The 16,950-nt window shown below is 45.8% G+C and overlaps 1 protein-coding gene across 1 annotated transcript in view; it reads left to right on the forward strand.

Annotated features, from left to right (window-relative positions):
* Positions 1-11,668, forward strand: part of TBC1D9 (TBC1 domain family member 9) — a 102,181-nt gene extending 90,513 nt beyond the window's left edge. The window contains exons 16-21 of the mRNA XM_066233031.1: positions 1,704-1,944; positions 6,107-6,172; positions 6,742-6,828; positions 9,534-9,608; positions 9,701-9,804; positions 10,922-11,668. Coding sequence (XP_066089128.1) covers positions 1,704-1,944; positions 6,107-6,172; positions 6,742-6,828; positions 9,534-9,608; positions 9,701-9,804; positions 10,922-11,641 — 1,293 coding nt within the window. The 3' untranslated portion in view covers positions 11,642-11,668. The remainder of the gene's footprint in view (positions 1-1,703; positions 1,945-6,106; positions 6,173-6,741; positions 6,829-9,533; positions 9,609-9,700; positions 9,805-10,921) is intronic.
* The last annotated feature ends 5,282 nt before the right edge of the window (positions 11,669-16,950 follow it).

The raw sequence follows: 16,950 nt of genomic DNA on the forward strand, positions 1-16,950 counted from the left end.
CCCTCTTCACCCCCTCTCCTTCCCCTCTCCTTCCCCTCTCCTTCCCCCTCTCCTTCCCCCTCTCCTTCCTCTCTTCTTCCCCCTCTCCTTCCCCTCTCCCTCCCCCTCTCCTTCCCCCTCTCCTTCCCCTCTCCTTCCCCTCTCCTTACCCCTCTTCACCCCCCTCTCCTTCCCCTCTCCTCCCCCTCTCCCTCCCCCTCTCCTTCCCCCTCTCCTTACCCTCTCCTTACCCCTCTTCACCCCCCTCTCCTTCCCCTCTCCTCCCCCTCTCCTTCCCCCTCTCCTTACCCTCTCCTTACCCTCTCCTTACCCCTCTTCACCCCCCTCTCCTTCCCCTCTCCTTCCCCTCTCCTCCCCCTCTCCTTCCCTTCTTCTCCCCCTCTCCTTCCCCCTCTCCTTCCTCTCTCCTTCCCCCTCTTCACCCCCCTCTCCTTCCCCTCTCCTTCCCCTCTCCTTCCCCTCTCTTTCCCCCTCTTCACCCCCCTCTCCTTTGCCCTCTCCTTCCCCTCTCCTCCTCTCCTTCCCCTCTCCTTCCTTCTCCCACTCCCCTCTTTTCTAGATTATTAGCTGCAGTTCCCAGTAAGCTACTGTGATAAGGACATTGGTCTTCTTTGGAAGTGCTGTACACTCACAACTGAGTCTTCCCCCTCTCCAGACCCTCTGGGCGGGCGGCAAAGGAGACGCAGAGATCAGAACGGGCTATTTTCTGTTGCAGGATTTATACATGCTCACTGTGAGATGCTCAGTTCAATAATGAAGTGAGAATACAGCCCCCTCTTCATGTCCTCCCTGCCCCCACTTACCATCCAGAACTAACATAAACGTCCTTGCGTGGGAGAAAGGGCAGTTTTTCTACGGTCTTTTCTAGAGACTTTTATCTTTGTGGCCTTCTTAGAATGGGCATCTGTTTCTACCAGAATCAATATGACTTTGTGAGGAAAGAGTTTCCAGGGACAGAGACTGGAGGTTTTTGTTTGTATCCGGCTCTCTCTCCTCCACACCATAGTGGCTCCTGCTCGTACTTTTCCTAGCGCTGTTGTCAGATGTGTGAAATAGGAGGACCACATATTTGTAGGTTGACTACTGTATGGCTAGGAGGATGTTTACGTGGTTTTGGTGACCAAGAGACAGAGGTTTTATGGAACACTGACCTATGAATTGGGAAACTCAAAATTTTGTTATGATCTGCTTAGGGTAAGCGAATAGGTTGGGTGACCTGTTCTAGGTCACCTGACCCCAGGACTTTGTCATCCTCATCTAGAAAATAAGGTGGTCACATGGCCTCAATTACAGATCTCTTTCAGGTTAACATTCTCTTTATTTCTTTTAAATTAAACAAACAAACAAACAAACAAAAAGTGTTTATCTTTATGGGAGTTATTTCTTAAAATACCTGTGAGAGTGTGTAGGAGAGGAAGGGGGGGTGGGGGGTTCCCTTTCTTTCTTCAGCTATTCTAGCCACTGACTCGGATCCTTCATGCCTGATGTTACCTGCAGAGATGGTTGCCATGGAGCTGGTGGGGGTGGGCAAGTGGAGATATGAACAGAGCAAGGAAAAGGGGAACTGGACCACAGTGATACCGCAGGTCAGGAGATGCACATGGTTGACCAGATGCCTGTTTCCAAATTTGAGGGTGTCTTTTCCTCCTGGTATCTGCTGTGGGGTAGAGTCTTCAGTATCTTCCTGCTCTTTTGTTTTTCAGGCAGAACATCTAACCAGCTGCTACTGGGGCGGGAGCAGCAATGCCCTGGACCGGCACGACCCCAGCCTGCCTTACCTCGAACAGTACCGCATTGACTTCGAGCAGTTCAAAGGGATGTTTGCCCTCCTCTTTCCCTGGGCCTGTGGCGCTCACTCCGACGTGCTGGCCTCCCGCTTGTTCCAGTTACTGGATGAGAATGGAGACTCTCTGATTAACTTCCGAGAGTTCGTCTCTGGGCTAAGTAAGGATGCGGTGCAGTTGCGTGATTTGGGGGAGGGAGAGGAGGAGGGGTGGGGTGGTGGGGTAGTGACCCCTGTGGTGTTCAGCACTGCACCCCCCCCAACCCAGGCCACAGCCCGAACTGCCTCAGAAGAGGGAGGTGAGAGGGCAGAGCAGTACATTTTAGGGTTTGCAAACTGACTGTAAAGTTCCTTTTTAGCTAGTGGATATATGTAATATGGTTAAATCATTGCCTTCTGCTTTAGATAGTTTCCCCAGCTGAAAAACATTGTCAGAGAATTCACGGGGCCTGTTCACTGCCCCATGTTCTAGCGGGCTCTTGCCCCATTTATAATTGAGGGGATAAGCTGCCTCGTAGTTGAGGATAGCCCGCTGATACGAGCTGTGGATGGAGCAGGCATACATCAGTCTGCCAGAATGAGAGAGGAAGGAAAGATGTTTATTCAAATTTTGTGCCACTCTGTGACCTTGGGCCATGGACTTTCAAATGACATGCCCAGGGAGATAGGAAAGTATCAGGTGTAGAGCCAGTGAGGATTCCAAAAAGCACCTTCAGTCTTTAGGAATAGTGACAGGAAGGCTGACCAGCCAAGGAAGCTGATGGCTCTGTACACAGACAAAGGTGGGTGTAGATGAGGTCCTCTTTGTAAGAGAAAGAATTGCTTGTCTAAGCACTCACAAGTCTGCTTAAAAAGAGGTGCGTGGTGATGCCAGCCTTTGTTAGGTGCATGCCTGTTCTGATGCTTTAGAATCTGAACTTTGTTATCTACTGCAAACAGCAGCCCTTGGAGTAAGGACAGTGACGACAGTGAGGGACATTTACACGGCATTTGCTGGGTGCCAGGCGCAGCCCTGAAGCTTTCTGTGCCTTCAGTGTGCCTGGAGGCGCATGGCTGCACCGCGGGCGCTCGGACTCAGGCATCTGGGAGGCACGGCCGGTGCTGTTACCACTGCGCTTTGTTACCTGCCTGCTTATTATGCTTGTCCCCATTTTCAGTTAAAGAAATGGAAGCTCAGAGAAGTTAAGTGCCTCGCCACTGCGGGGACATTCGTTTTCAGAACGTCAACACTTCTCTTTTGTTGAACTCATCTGGGCACAGTCAGCACATGCTGGGCCCAGGGTTCTGATGAGAGCTCTCTGTCCTGAAAGCTCATTTTTTCCTTATTACTCTATGCGGAGGACAGCAAATGGGATTTTTTTTTTCTTTTTAGGGAAGACGGAGGTATTAAGTTTTGAAGTACACAAGGTATTCCTAAGTACATTCTGCTTTTTTTAAAAAGTGAGATAAATATATATATATAACAAAATAAAAATTTAAAAAGTGAGACAATCCATACAAGGCTAAGCACCCCTTTGACCCTGTCCTAACCTTTCCTGCCCCAAGGTAACGACTTCTGATCATATTGGCATCTTATGAGAAGGTGTCTTTTTTTTTTTTTTAAATCTTTGGACAAAAACAAGGAAGATGAAAAAGAGGCAGGTTCTGCATGTAGAAAGTAATAGAAAAAATATAAATATTTAATTTATTCTGTTCAGTCAACTCCAACAAGAAAAATATTTTGTAAAATCTTTAAGAAAGGAAAGAAAGGTCCCAAGTAGTGAAAACATGGCAGAGAATACCTGAACGTCCTGATGTGCAGTGGTGCTCCTGAGCAAGGTTGGCCACGCCCCGGGCGGTGGGGAATGAGTTGTTGTCAGGCAGGTGGGTCAGTTGTCACTATGCACACAGACAGGTAGACCAGGAGAGAAAGCCTATTCCAGGTTTTAAAAAATTTTTTAAATAAATGATATTTGGGTAACAATGAGTCAGTAATTTTGGTATCAATCCCCAGAAAGATGCCTCTAGAAATCTATAAAAAAAAAAAAAAAAAAAAAGTGGTCTACCTGGAATTAGAAATAAGGGCTTGCTATCAGAAGCCAGAAATGAGCTGTCTCTCCTTCTCCAATCGCTGAAAGGCAGAGTCTGTAAGCACTGCCCAGAGGTCATGGTGCAGCCGGTCCTTATAAACGGAAAAGCTGGAAGGATACAGAAGTCGGTGATCGCGTGACTGGCTGAACACTGCCCCCGCCCCAAGCGCAATAGTTAATGAGTCCGCTTCTACTGAGAGTTCTCTAGGACCTGGCGCCTGGTATTTAACTTCTGTGGTTGTTTCCTAATTTAAAAATAGACTTACTGTCAGGACTAAATGTGATCATTCAAATCAAGTGTCTAGTACAGTGGCTGGCTCAAAGGGGTAGTTATTATTGTCACTATAATTACTATTTATACCCCTCTCCTCTACTTGACTCAGTTGGCAACTTAAAATCGTAAAGGTAGAGAAAGCCAGACAAATGTGTGGGCTGCACGAAGCTGGGAGAGACAGCCAATATGCTGAATGACGAAAAGATATTTTTTAACAAATATGAGAGGAGGAAATGATTGGCCAGAACAAATTGATAGGGGTAAATCTGATATCCTAAATTTAAATGCTGGTAGAAGAACTAGCTACGGTTTTGGCATCGTGTGTTTTTAAGCATGGGATCTAGAGTCTGACAAATCTGAGTTCAAATCCTGGGCCTGCTACTTACCAGCTATGGCCTTGAATAAATTACTAAACATCACTAAGGTCGATTTTTCTCATCTGTAACGTCAGGATGATAATTGTGCCTATTGCATAGAATTATTGTAAGAAGAAGTGAAATGCACATGGAAAGTACTTAGCGTGGACTTAATACGAGGTTAATAAAGGTCTGCTGTTATTTTCATGATTAGTATTAGTACGCAGACATCTTGGGGTTCAGTAACCATGTGGTCAGTATAAATCTCTGGGGTGGAGGGGTATAAAAAGTGGGATGCAGACGTAAGCTATATAAGTGGAAGAGCTGAGGACAGTCCTACAATTTTCTGAAGTGGCCAAGAGACTTCTGGAACTCTGTCTAGAGGTCTGCTGGCTGACAAAGTAACACAGAAGGTAGATGTGAATAAGAATAGGGAAGGGTGCAGATAGAAACCATATCCTATGAGGAAGTTGGGACATTTGGAAGGTATATCTCAGAAGGACAAACTTGCCTTGAAAAGATAAGCTGGAGGGGACAGCACAGCTGTCCTTCACATGTGGACTGTTGAATTAAAGGGGCAGTAGACCCTGTTTGGTTTTAAAGAGAAGAATAAGGGGAAGAGGAGTCATTCTAAACTGTTTTTTGAGTCATGGACTCTTTGAGAGCTGACAAGGACTTATGTACATTTTCTTCCCCCCAAATGACATTTTAGACCTAACTTTTACATTTTACGGGGTTCATGGACTTGATGAAGTTGGATCCGCAGGTTAAGGATCCTAAGACTAAAGTAAAAATTACGGAAGAACTTTCCGCATTGAGAGAATGATCAGGGAAGCGCGCTGCCTCTGGTGCTGAGCTCCGTGTCCGAGAATGTGCTCACAGGTCCCCACAGTAAGTGGAGGTTGGACAAGATGACCCCGATGTCCTGGCTAACCCAGATTCCTCTGTTCCTTTTTTTCTTTTTCCAAATCTGATTGATCTTCAACTAGGTGCTCTGAGAATAGATACTGACAAAGGATTTTCTGATTCCTGAGACACGTGTGTACTTTAAAGGAAAGGGTAACAGGATTCTTTTGATTGAAGTTATGGTGTCATAATCCAGATAGATTCAAATAAGTGAAATGAAGAAACATTCAGGAGAACCCAAAACAACAACAAAAAGAACTTTTTAAATGAATGATTTGAAGCAATGTCAAATATAGTTTGAAATTATTTCTGAGCTCAGGTGTTTAGGATGTTGAAGCTCATTCATAACACAGTGTATAAAGTGCCAGGCACTCTTTGAAGTGTTTTATACATATTAACACACCTAGTTCTCCCACTTCATGGGTCCTGATGTCCGAACCATTGGTAGTGTCTTTGTTTATCATCCTGCTTTATAGAGGGGAAACTGAGGTACAGTGAGGTCAACTCTGCCAGCATCACTGAGTAAATACAAAGGATTTGGAACTGGAAATCCTGGTTCCAGAGCTCTTAACCCACACATGCCCCGGCCAGACCTTGTGTCACCTAGAGTTTTGGTTTCAGTTTATAAAAAGTAGGCCTTTCAGGGGAAACAAGGCTAAGCCTGGTGGGGGTTCCGGACCACACAGTACATTTCACAGTGGGACTTTTGGTCTTCCAGGTGCTGCCTGCCATGGGGACCTCACGGAGAAACTCAAACTCCTCTACAAAATGCACGTCTTGCCTGGTAAGTGAGCTGCGTGTGGCTGCACAGGCACCTGCAACCATGAGCTACATTGAAGTTTATTTTTGGTGGGGGGTGACCTGTTTGCCGATTTCTGATATACAGAATCACTCCTTGGTCACCTAGAAGGAGTGGGATAGTGACTCCACATACCTGCCTGAGTTGGTATGTCCTTGAGTCTACAGTCGTTTACCTGTCTGAAGTGTGAGTTGTGTTGATCGCAAAGAGCAGAGCAGACCTCGGCAAGAGAAAGATGACTAGCATTTGGTAACACCTGGGGTTCCTGAGACTCTGAGATTCTGAGTCCAGGAGGAGTCGTCTAGCACGGACAAAAACAAGTAGAAAAGATGGTGAGAATTTAAGTTTTAAATGAGATTGGCCTCCAGCTGTTATCTAACAAAACTTAAAAAAAAAAAAAAAAAAGAGGGAGGTTGGGCACTAGGATAGAAACAGGGTCGAACCTTAGACTGTGACCTCCCCTGCCCTCCCCCGGGTCATTTCTGTAATGAGTACCACATAGTCATGAGCCGTGGCCCTACCTGTGTGGGACCGGTCTTTCCTGTCCTCCCTAGAGCCGTCCTCTGATCAAGATGAGCCAGATTCTGCTTTTGAAGCAACTCAGTATTTCTTTGAAGATATCACCCCAGAATGCACACATGGTAAGTGACCTTCCTCACCGGGAGTATTAACGCCAGTCAGTCAAAGAAGTGTGTGCATGTGATGGCTTGATATGTTACTTTCCTTTTTTTTTTTTTTTATTTAACATTTTTAAAATCACAGTTGACATTCAATATTATTTTGTATTAGTGTCAGGCGTCCAGCATGGTGGTTAGACAATCATATACTTTACAAAGTATCCCCCCCCATAGTCCCAGGACCCACCTGGCAGCGCCCACAGTTATCACAGTATCACTGCCCCTATTCCCCGCACCGCACTTTACATCCGGGGGACTGCTCTGTAGCCGCCAATCTGTGCTTCTCCATCCCCTCACCTTTCTCACCCAGGCCCCCAGCGCCCCTCCCCCTCTGGCCACCCCCAGTCTGTTCTCTGTATCTGTGAGTTTGTTTCTGTTTTGCTTACTTGTTTATATTATTCTTTAGATTCCATACATAAGTGAAATCATGTGGTATTTTTCTTTCTATAATATGTTACCTTTTCCCCAAAATTTTTAAAGTTGGGCAACTATTGGAGAACAGGTACTTCCGCCTGCTGAAGGGACCATGGCCAGCACATCCCACTAGCTTAGAAAGGACATATCCTGCCTAACTTGTGGTGGTTCAGTGGACAAAGCGTCAGCCTGGAACACTGAGGTCGCCAGTTCAAAACCCCGGGCTTGCCTGGTCAAGGCACATATGGGAGTTGATGTTTCCTGCTCCTCCCCCCTTCTCTCTCTGTCTCTCCTCTCTAAATGAATAAATAAAGTCTAAATGGAAAAAAAGACATGTCCTGCCAAGCTATATACTTTGCTCCCCTCTCCCCACAAGCATCAGACCCATTAGGAATGCCATTCTGTTGTTAGGCTGCTCTGCACAACCTGGACAGTCATTCCTAGGAGACAGGCGTCCCCAACCTCAGCCGTGCCTGGCTGTGCAGCTCGTGTGCTCAGAAGGGTTACATTTCTACATGGTTTTTAAAAATCATAAGTAAAATAATATTTCATTGACATGGGAAGGTTATATCCAATTTAAACTCAGTGCCTATAAATAAAGCTTTCGTGGCACATAGCCGAGCCGTTAGTCACTCATGTGTTGTCTGTGGCTGCCTCCCTGCTGGGGGCCGGAGCCGAGGAGTTGAGACAGTTGCACGGCCCCAGAGCCTAAGACATGGGTGAGGCCAAAGCAGGTCTGCAGCTGTGAGCACATGAAACACAGGGTTTCCTCTTATATTATTATTTATTCATTAGTGTGTGAGTTTCCATAAGGACAACTGTAAATCTCCTTTGGCCCCACCCTGCACTTATTGGGCCTTTTACAGAAAAAGTTTGCTGACTGCTGCCTAGGCGGCTGTTAGGTCGACAGAGACATGATTGTATATCTCTCCCAATTCTTATACTGAGGCGTGTACTGCTTTGTCTTGTGTGATCTAAGCAACGTCTCTTCTTGCCACTGCAGTGAGGTCTTTTCATCACTGGGACAGCTTCATGACTTTACCCAAGTCTGACAGTAACTGTGGGTTGCTCCTGAGTCCCTTTGCCTGTTAAATCTTGCCATCCCAAAATGAAACAGCTCAGACGTGATTGTAAACTGGGAGCACTAAGTCACTGAGTAGAGGAGTGAGCCAGACCCAGTCTTACGATGATTGGCAATACGAACTGAGAGTCAGAGTTCTGGACGGGATGCTAGCTCTGTACGTTGTCACCTAGGTGACCTCAGGGAGGCTCCTGCATCCCTGAGCCTCAGTTTCCTTCTGCGTATCTGTTAGTGGACATTCGTTTCAGAAAAGAACCCACTTATTTCAGAATGCTTCAGGAATGGTCACATGCCAGTAGCATTTAATAATTATTAAGAGATCCATTTCAAAAAAATGTTTTCTAACTCCAAAAGTACCATTGCCTTGTGTTAAAAAATTTTAAATATAGATAAAATATATAAAATAAGTTTAAGATATCTTAAACTCTTACAATATCAGGGTAACTAATCATATCTGAAGTCCTTGTGGGCCTTGTAATAATCTGTTTTAAGAAGGAAAAAAAAGTTGAGTCGTTTTTCTTAAAGTTTTATTTTTGAAGCACCAGATTATAAATCTGAAGAATTTTGTAACATATAACATTTTGTGTGTGTGTGTGTGTGTGTGTGTGTGTTTCATCAACATAGATTTTCATTTCTTTTTAGAAAGTGAGTTTCTGGTCTTTTGTGGGGCCTGACAGAAAATCAGTCTGGTGTATGCCAAGTTAGGACGACAGTATAGCAGAGGGGAGGGGAAATCCACATTCCTTGAGGCAAGCACCACCTTTTCTTAAGTTCTGAAGATGACATGGCATCGTCCCTTTATTTCTTGGTCGTACACCAAACCCCAGTTGTGACAAAGAATTCTGGGGCAGTTATTCCTTCACCTAGAAATAGGGTTGTCAGATAAATTATGGGACACCCGGCAAGATTTCAGATAAGCAAACAGTCATTTGTGTAGCCTAAGTGGGTCCCAGGCACTATTTTGAGATACACTTATACTAAAAAAAAAAAATGACTTGTTGTTGATCTTAAATTCAAATGGAACTCAGTGTGCAGGGGCTTGGTTTTGTTTTGATTTGTTTTGTGAAATCAGGTAAACCTACCTAGCGGTTTCTCTGTTTTCTGCGACAAATGCTAACTGTGTGGGTTTGTAATGTGACTGTCTCCTTTCTTCCTTCTGAATGACTCTGGGCAGTGGTCGGACTGGACAGCAGGGGCAGACACAGCGCTGACGGCAGCTTCGTCGCTGTGAGCCTGAAGCCGGACAGAGGTACGGCGTCCTCTTCTGTGTGTTTCCTTCCCGCTGGCTGGACGCTGACTCTTGACCCTTTGAACACTTACTTCTTGACGTTTGGGTTTTAGGAAAGAGGGCAAATTCTCAAGAAAACCGTATTTATCTGAGGCTCTGGACTGCAGAAAACAAGTCAAGATCGAAGAATGCAAAGGATTTACCCAAACTGAATCAGGTGAGCTCTCAACAGGGCAGTTCGTTCATTCTAAACCCGGACAGTTTTCCAGTCGTTGATAAATGTAGAATAAATACCCCTCAAAGATAATGGTGACTTGGGGCACTTAGTATCCGTTTACATCTGTTTTGTGCATTCTTTTGTGCCTCAAACATATGCTTTGTTGGGAGAAAATTACCTCCTCAAAGAGCATGTGAATCACCAACTATTCAGTTTTGCGAGGACACATCTCATCCCAAGCCTTACAAATAAATACCCTCAGATTCTCAAAAGACAAGGCTGTGCTCTTTTCACATCTCTGTGCTCAGCTACGAATATTTCTGACAGACTTTTTCCTTAAAAAAAGCTGAAATGTAATGAGGGAGATAGAATAATATAGGTAATTAGAACACAGTATGGAAATGCTGACTTGCCTCACAAAAACAGATGAGTCATTTGGGTGGGGGTTGGGAGGCGCTTCTGTTGTCCAGGGTCCCCGACAGATGTGTCATGGGAGAGGGGGTATGAGCTAGCCGTGGGAAACCCCAAGATGCCTGCTAAAGCGTGTGGGTGGTCCATGAGATGAGGTTTGGGATTTACCAGATACGTCACCTAAGGATAAGCATGTTAAGGAAGCAATGGTGTAACAGTCTTAGCTCTTAAGTAATGGATACACAGAGATTCAGATTCATTATTTCATTCTTTATACTCTCAGGGATGTTAGGAAATTTTTCAGATTGTAGCAAATGGAACCATTCATAAAGAGACTTTAATTTTTTATTTATTCATTTTAGAGAGGAGAGGGAGAGACAGAGAGAGACAGAGAGAGAGGAAAGACAGAAAGAGAGAGAAGGGGGGAGGAGCTGGAAGCACCAACTCCCATATGTGCCTTGACCAGGCAAGCCCAGGGTTTTGAACCGGCAACCTCAGCATTTCCAGGTCAACACTTTATCCACTGCGCTACCACAGGTCAGGCAAGAGACTTTAGATAACCCAATCGACCCACCCTATCTGTAGAACTTCTCAGGGGTCTTGTAGTAGGCCTGGGGTGAGATGGCTTGGCAGGCCACTTCAGTCCTGCCTCCGTGCTCTCTGTGAAATGGTGACATTCTCTGTGCTTTTCCAAATCCCTTTTCAGGGGCAGTTTATTGAGCTGTGTAAGACAATGTATAACATGTTCAGCGAGGACCCCAATGAGCAGGAGCTGTACCACGCCACGGCAGCGGTGACCAGCCTCCTGCTGGAGATCGGGGAGGTGGGCAAGCTCTTCGTCACCCAGCCTGCCAAGGAGGCGGGCAGTGGAGGCAGCGGGGCCTGTCACCAGGGCATCCCAGGCATGCCCTTCCCCAAGAAAGGGCCAGGCCAGCCTTACGCGGTGGAGTCCATGGAGTCCCACCCGGCCAGCTTGGCGGGCGACAGCGAGGAACACTCCCTGGGAGGACAGATGGAGGACATAAAGCTGGAGGACTCCTCCCCCCGGGACAACGGGGCCTGCTCCTCCATGCTCATCTCTGAGGACGACACCAAGGACGACAGCTCCATGTCCTCGTACTCGGTGCTGAGTGCCGGTTCCCACGAAGAGGACAAGCTGCACTGCGAGGACATTGGGGAGGACACCGTGCTGGTGCGCAGTGGCCAGGGCACAGCGGCGCTGCCAGGGAGCACCAGCCTGGACCGGGACTGGGCCATCACCTTCGAGCAGTTCCTGGCCTCCCTCCTAACGGAGCCTGCCCTGGTGAGGTACTTTGACAAGCCCGTGTGCATGATGGCCAGGATCACCAGTGCAAAGAACATCCGGATGATGGGCAAGGCCCTCCCCTTGGCCAGTGACTACGAGATCTCGGCCATGTCTGGCTGACCTGCACCTTCCCTGGGAGGGGGCGGGGCGGGGCGAGGGAGGGGCAGGAGGGGCGGGGCAAAGGCCTTTTTTATGTTCTCTGTTGGGGGTTTCTTTCTTTCTTTTAAATTAAATATTTATTAGTACCCAGCTTGAAATATAATGTTTTCATACTATAATGCAATGAAAACTGTTGGAGAAACATTTAACACCTCACTGTCGGCAGGTACAGTACATTTTCTTGTTGTGGGGTGGGAGGAGGGGTCTATCAGAATACAGTTTATTCAGTGAATTCCAAAAAAAAGAAAAAAGATGAATCTGTCTGTGATCTGAATGTATTATAACTTCTTAGTCTTGCTGTTGAGCTGTATACTTGGTTTAAAAAAAAATAGTGCTGCTTAATGCTAAATAAGGCAGCAGCCGTTCGTGTCTTTGGGCTTTTTAAACTCAGAGCTGTCAGAAAATGAGATGTTCTCACATGGAATCGGCATTGTCAGCGGGGGTGAATCCTGTACCACTTTGGGGAGTGCTGAAACTATTTTTTAAGATTTGAAGTATATTTCATAAACATTCTTCTATTCAAAAATTATATTCAATAGATATTCCCCTTCAAGGGGGAAACATTTGAGTTTCTAAACAATCACAAAAGTGTGATTTTTATGTGATGCCAGAAGAGTGGTTCTATTTGGTCAATTCGGATAGACGCCAGATCAATTTTGCATTGAAAACACAGTTATTATTTATGTCAGCTGTCAGGATTCAGTGAAAATGAACAGGCTTTTGCTACAAAGAATCAAAGTGGCAACAAGATGACAGAGGGCTTGGGGATTTGTTTTCTTGTTTTGGAGGGGGTTTGGAAAGAGTAAAAATACTGATGCTTCTGATACTGGGTTTTCAGCTTCTTGTTACTTGTTACAAATAAAACAAATAAATACATACATAAATAAACTTTACCATGTCCATACTCTCCATAGATTCCAGAAATTATACTATGTATCACATACTACCATCTTTCTGATCTAATCAATGTAGAGATCATGTAAACTGAAACAAAAAATACCCTGCAAGGTAACGTAACTGAATGTGTTAAAGCAGAGCTTGTCACTTTATATAAAAGAATCGTTTGTTCTACCTATTTCCTGAATGGATGTGGAAGTGAGAACTAGCACACCTGCACTTTGGAGTCGTGCTGCTTTTTTTATTACTATTCGCGTTTCAGATGTTGGAGGTTTTTCCCGTCTTATTGTTGAATCCATAGTCATGGTCACAATTCCTTTTGCTTCTTGAGAATATTCCTTTTGATGCATTATTTTATTATATATTGTGTCCCTTCCTTTAGCTGTTGCTGCCATTTTTTAAAAATTTTGTTTACAGAATGATTTTTAAACTGTCAAGTGAAGTAGTGTTAACCTCAAATAAGATAAATGTGAACAAATAAAAAACATCAGATACTCAAATATGGCTTTAATCTCAATGCTTGAGTTCCGGCCCAAGGCAATAACATTATTCTTTTGACAGCTTTGCAGGGGAAATTGTATTAGGCAACTGTTTTTGACTAAGTAAACATTGTAGGCAAAGCATTTTGAGATAAGAAATACAATATCTAGTGGTGTGCATATGAATGCATGGATTTAAAATAAGGGGATTTTTATCAGTTATCTGATTATTTAAGTATCCTAGCCAATAGAGTGAAAATTCCTGTTTCATCCTTATTAGGATGCAATACCATTCGTTGTGTATTCAATCTAGTGACTAGTCATTGACGCAACATGGTTGTAAGATTGTTACACATTTTCTATTGTGTGTTTCTATCTTTAAATCACTAGAAAGATGCCTCAGGAAATAACTTCAAAATCTGATACTCTCAGGCTTGGGAGAGGAATAAGCATGTGGAGCCCTAGATAAATGAGAGGAGCCAGAATTTTCCGTTGTCACCGAGAAAGGGACTCGATCTCTGAAAACGTAGGTCTCTCTTGATGCTGTCGCAGTGGTGTCCTGTTGTTCAGGCGCGTCATGGCGCTATTCACCCCGGCAGCACTGTACCCCCAGTGGCCGGTGTCAGCCTGCGCCTGCTTCCCAGGCTGCGTATGGAGGGCCCTGAGCTTCTGAGTTGATGATTTCCGGCTTAGGCTAGGAGACCAGTAGGCTTGTTGGCTCATTCCAGAAGCAGCCAGTGCATCTCAAAGAGGATTTTTTCTGAAAAGATGAAAAATTCCTCCCTAGTGTTTAATGGCTGGGTTATGTCTCTGTAGTATCTCCGTGGACCGTTCTCTTCAATTTCAATTTACTGTGATTTGCCATCTTCTTCTCTTAATGGTCCCTTTCGATCGAGCTCGGTGATAACATGTTTTCCGAGCTCACCGTCCCACCGCCACAGATATGGGCTCAATGTCTCTGTCCTTCGAGACTGGAACTAGCGTCCCCATGAGTTCAGGCTGCAGAGCACTGGGCACCAGCCTCAGTGGTGCTTTCAGAGAGGAAAACTCTAAAGAGAAAACTATTGCCCAGGGCAAGAAGGAGACCACAGGACCCAGGGAAGTGAGTGTGCCTGAGAAACTGTAGGTCTGGCCACACGTCCCATCCAGCATGACTGCAATTCTGATTCTGGACAGGAGGGGGTAAGCCACACGGAAGGGCCACAAGGCGGCCAGGGGCTGTGGGTAGGCTCACGGTCTCCCCCCCCCCCCGCACCCAGGTATGCAGGCGGGGAAGCCTGGCACCAGGCAGAGGGCAGCTGCCACGGCCCGCCCTTGTCATGGCAAGGAGGGAGGGGTCTAGGCTTCTCCTCCTCCCTTCCCTGCCCCCAGAGATAGAGCAGCTTCCCAGTCTCAGTGGGGACCAGCCTGGTGGGCCTGCTCTCTAACTGCAGCTCTGTCTAGGGGGCTAAACTTAGAGCTGCTTTGGTTTGGACTCTAACAGAAGGAGGCACAGAAGCCGCCTCATTGCGCCTACCTCTGGTGAGGGGTGGCTCTGATCACCCTTTCCACCACCCAGCCTGAGAGCCGGCTCTTGTTATAGTATCGACTTCTAACCCTCTAATGAATAACAGTTGATGGTGTGAGTACAAAGCATCTCACACTCCTTTCTGCTATCAGAGGACTCTTTTATGTAACGTTTAGGGGCCTGTGCCTTTTGTTAAACATAGCCTTGACAGCCTAATTCTTTAAACGGAAAGCTTAGGGAGCTAGACAAAGGGATTTGTAGATGGGCTCAGAGTGAGTGTAGACTAGGGGTGGGCAGCTCTTCTGTGCACTTTGTGAATACCACCGGCTGCCAGGAGCCAGCTCTGCACAGCAGCTCAGGGCAGGCGGCAGAGGGCCAACCTGTAGATAAGTGCCTACCAGATTCACACGTACCTCCTCCTTTCAGCCTTCACCGAGAGGCCAGACTCTACAAACCTAAATCCTGTTGCTCTTCTTAGAATACCTGAAGGGCAAAGCATCAGAGTGGTGCCGTATCCCTAAGACTGGACTGGAGATAATATTTTGAGCTCAAGACAAGGTCTAGTGAATTCACTCATTCCTTCAATACCCACCACCGACCACATGCCAGATACTGTTGTAGGCATTCGGCATGGCGGTGAATGACACAGATAAAAAATCCCTGCCCGTAAGAGAAATTCACATTCTGGTAAGGGAGACAGACTATACACAAGATCTCTACCATGTTTGATATGTTGGTGACCTGAAATAAGAAAATAAGAAAATAAAGGGGGAAGCAGGATTTAGAATGCTGGGTTTTCCTGAGTCTTCCCCAAGATTCACGAAATACTTAGCATCTGGCTCCAGATGTCCTTGCTCTCACAAGTTTTGCCACCATTCAGAGAGCTTCAACATCTACACTGAGAGCCCAGCAAGCACTCCAACCTTGGTTTCTGGGACTCTCCAGCCACCGACAGATGACCCTCCCCACTCTCCAGCTCTGTCACTCCAACTACCTTGATCTTGGCATGCTGGTCTTCTATTAATCTCAACTCCGTTTCCCCATCTTCTGTGGCTGCCATCGTGGTAGCCACTCTGGCATCCCCAAACCTTGAATCATTACCAGCGTCTGTCTTCTTCAGCCACATCTGGGCTGCCCTCCACACTCCCATCAAACAGCCATCAAGGGGCTCTCTCCTTACACACCTTTCCTGACAGGTGATGTTCACACTCTTAATTTTTACTAATCTGATAGGTGAAAGATGATATTTTGTTTTCCTTTGAATTGCCCTCATAGCAGAGAGGTTGCATATTTTTTTGAAACATTTCCTGGTCCTTTAGATTGCTTTTACATTCATCTCCTAACCTTTGGTATCTTGTGCCCTATAGGAGCAAGTGATTTCCGTGAGATCTTGTTATAGATGCCTTTTGGGTTTTGTTGTTGTTGTTATTTTTCTAGTTCTTAAATGTCACTCACTGTGACAACAATGAGATAATAAAATGGAAAAGAATGAGGAGGTTATTAAGCATAATAAATTGCTCTCCCCTCCCTGAAGACTAGTGGCTTTTCAAGGGAAAGATACATCTTTAAGCGATTCTTAGCCACTTGTAGTTGCCACAAAGCAGACCTAGGGGGTGATGGTGAGCTAAAGACCCTTCCCTGTGGCATTTGATATATTCTGGGGAAAGTTTTATTTCTTCAGTCACAACTGAAAGGATACAGGGCTCCATAATACTCCAGACAGTGAGAGCAGAGGAGGGCGGGGCTCTGAACCCAAGGATAACTGAAACACCCAGCTCAGCAGAGGCGTCTGCTTCAGCAGACACTGGGCACTTTATTCTGCCATGATCACCTGAAGCCAAGGATTGAGTAAGAAAAGAGTAAAAGGAAGGCAGATGATGTCCTTCGTGACGCAAACATTACCTAACATTAAATATTTCCACAGGCCTATATTTTTGCTTCAAGTGTAATTAATTTCCCCTGGGTTCATGTCCTTAAGCTGGCAAAATGCCCCTCCCCAGTCCTGTTAGTGTCACATTTCCGCCAGTGCCAGCCAGTCACACAGGGCATAGAGCGCCATCCTTCACAGCTAGTGCCCGTCTGGTGTCTCCCACCAGAGCCCTGGCCTGGGACACCGGTGACTCCTGGTGGCCTCTATGACACAGTGGGTGGAGGCCAGTTTCCTCTGTACCCTCTATAGTAGGTCCAAAAGCATGATTTAGATTAGATTGCCCTTCAACCTCTTAAAACTCTCTCTCCAAGGTCATTTTATTCTATTTCACACTTTTCATTTTCTCTGTAAAGAAGGCAGCCTGAGTTGCTCTTTTAAAAGCAACAATCAGGCCCTGGCTGGTTAGCTCAGTGGATAGAGTGTCAGGCTGGTGTGTGGACGATCCCTGGTCAAAGCA

This window comes from Saccopteryx bilineata, chromosome 1, assembly GCF_036850765.1.
Source record: "Saccopteryx bilineata isolate mSacBil1 chromosome 1, mSacBil1_pri_phased_curated, whole genome shotgun sequence".
NCBI classification, from domain to species: Eukaryota; Metazoa; Chordata; class Mammalia; order Chiroptera; family Emballonuridae; genus Saccopteryx; species Saccopteryx bilineata.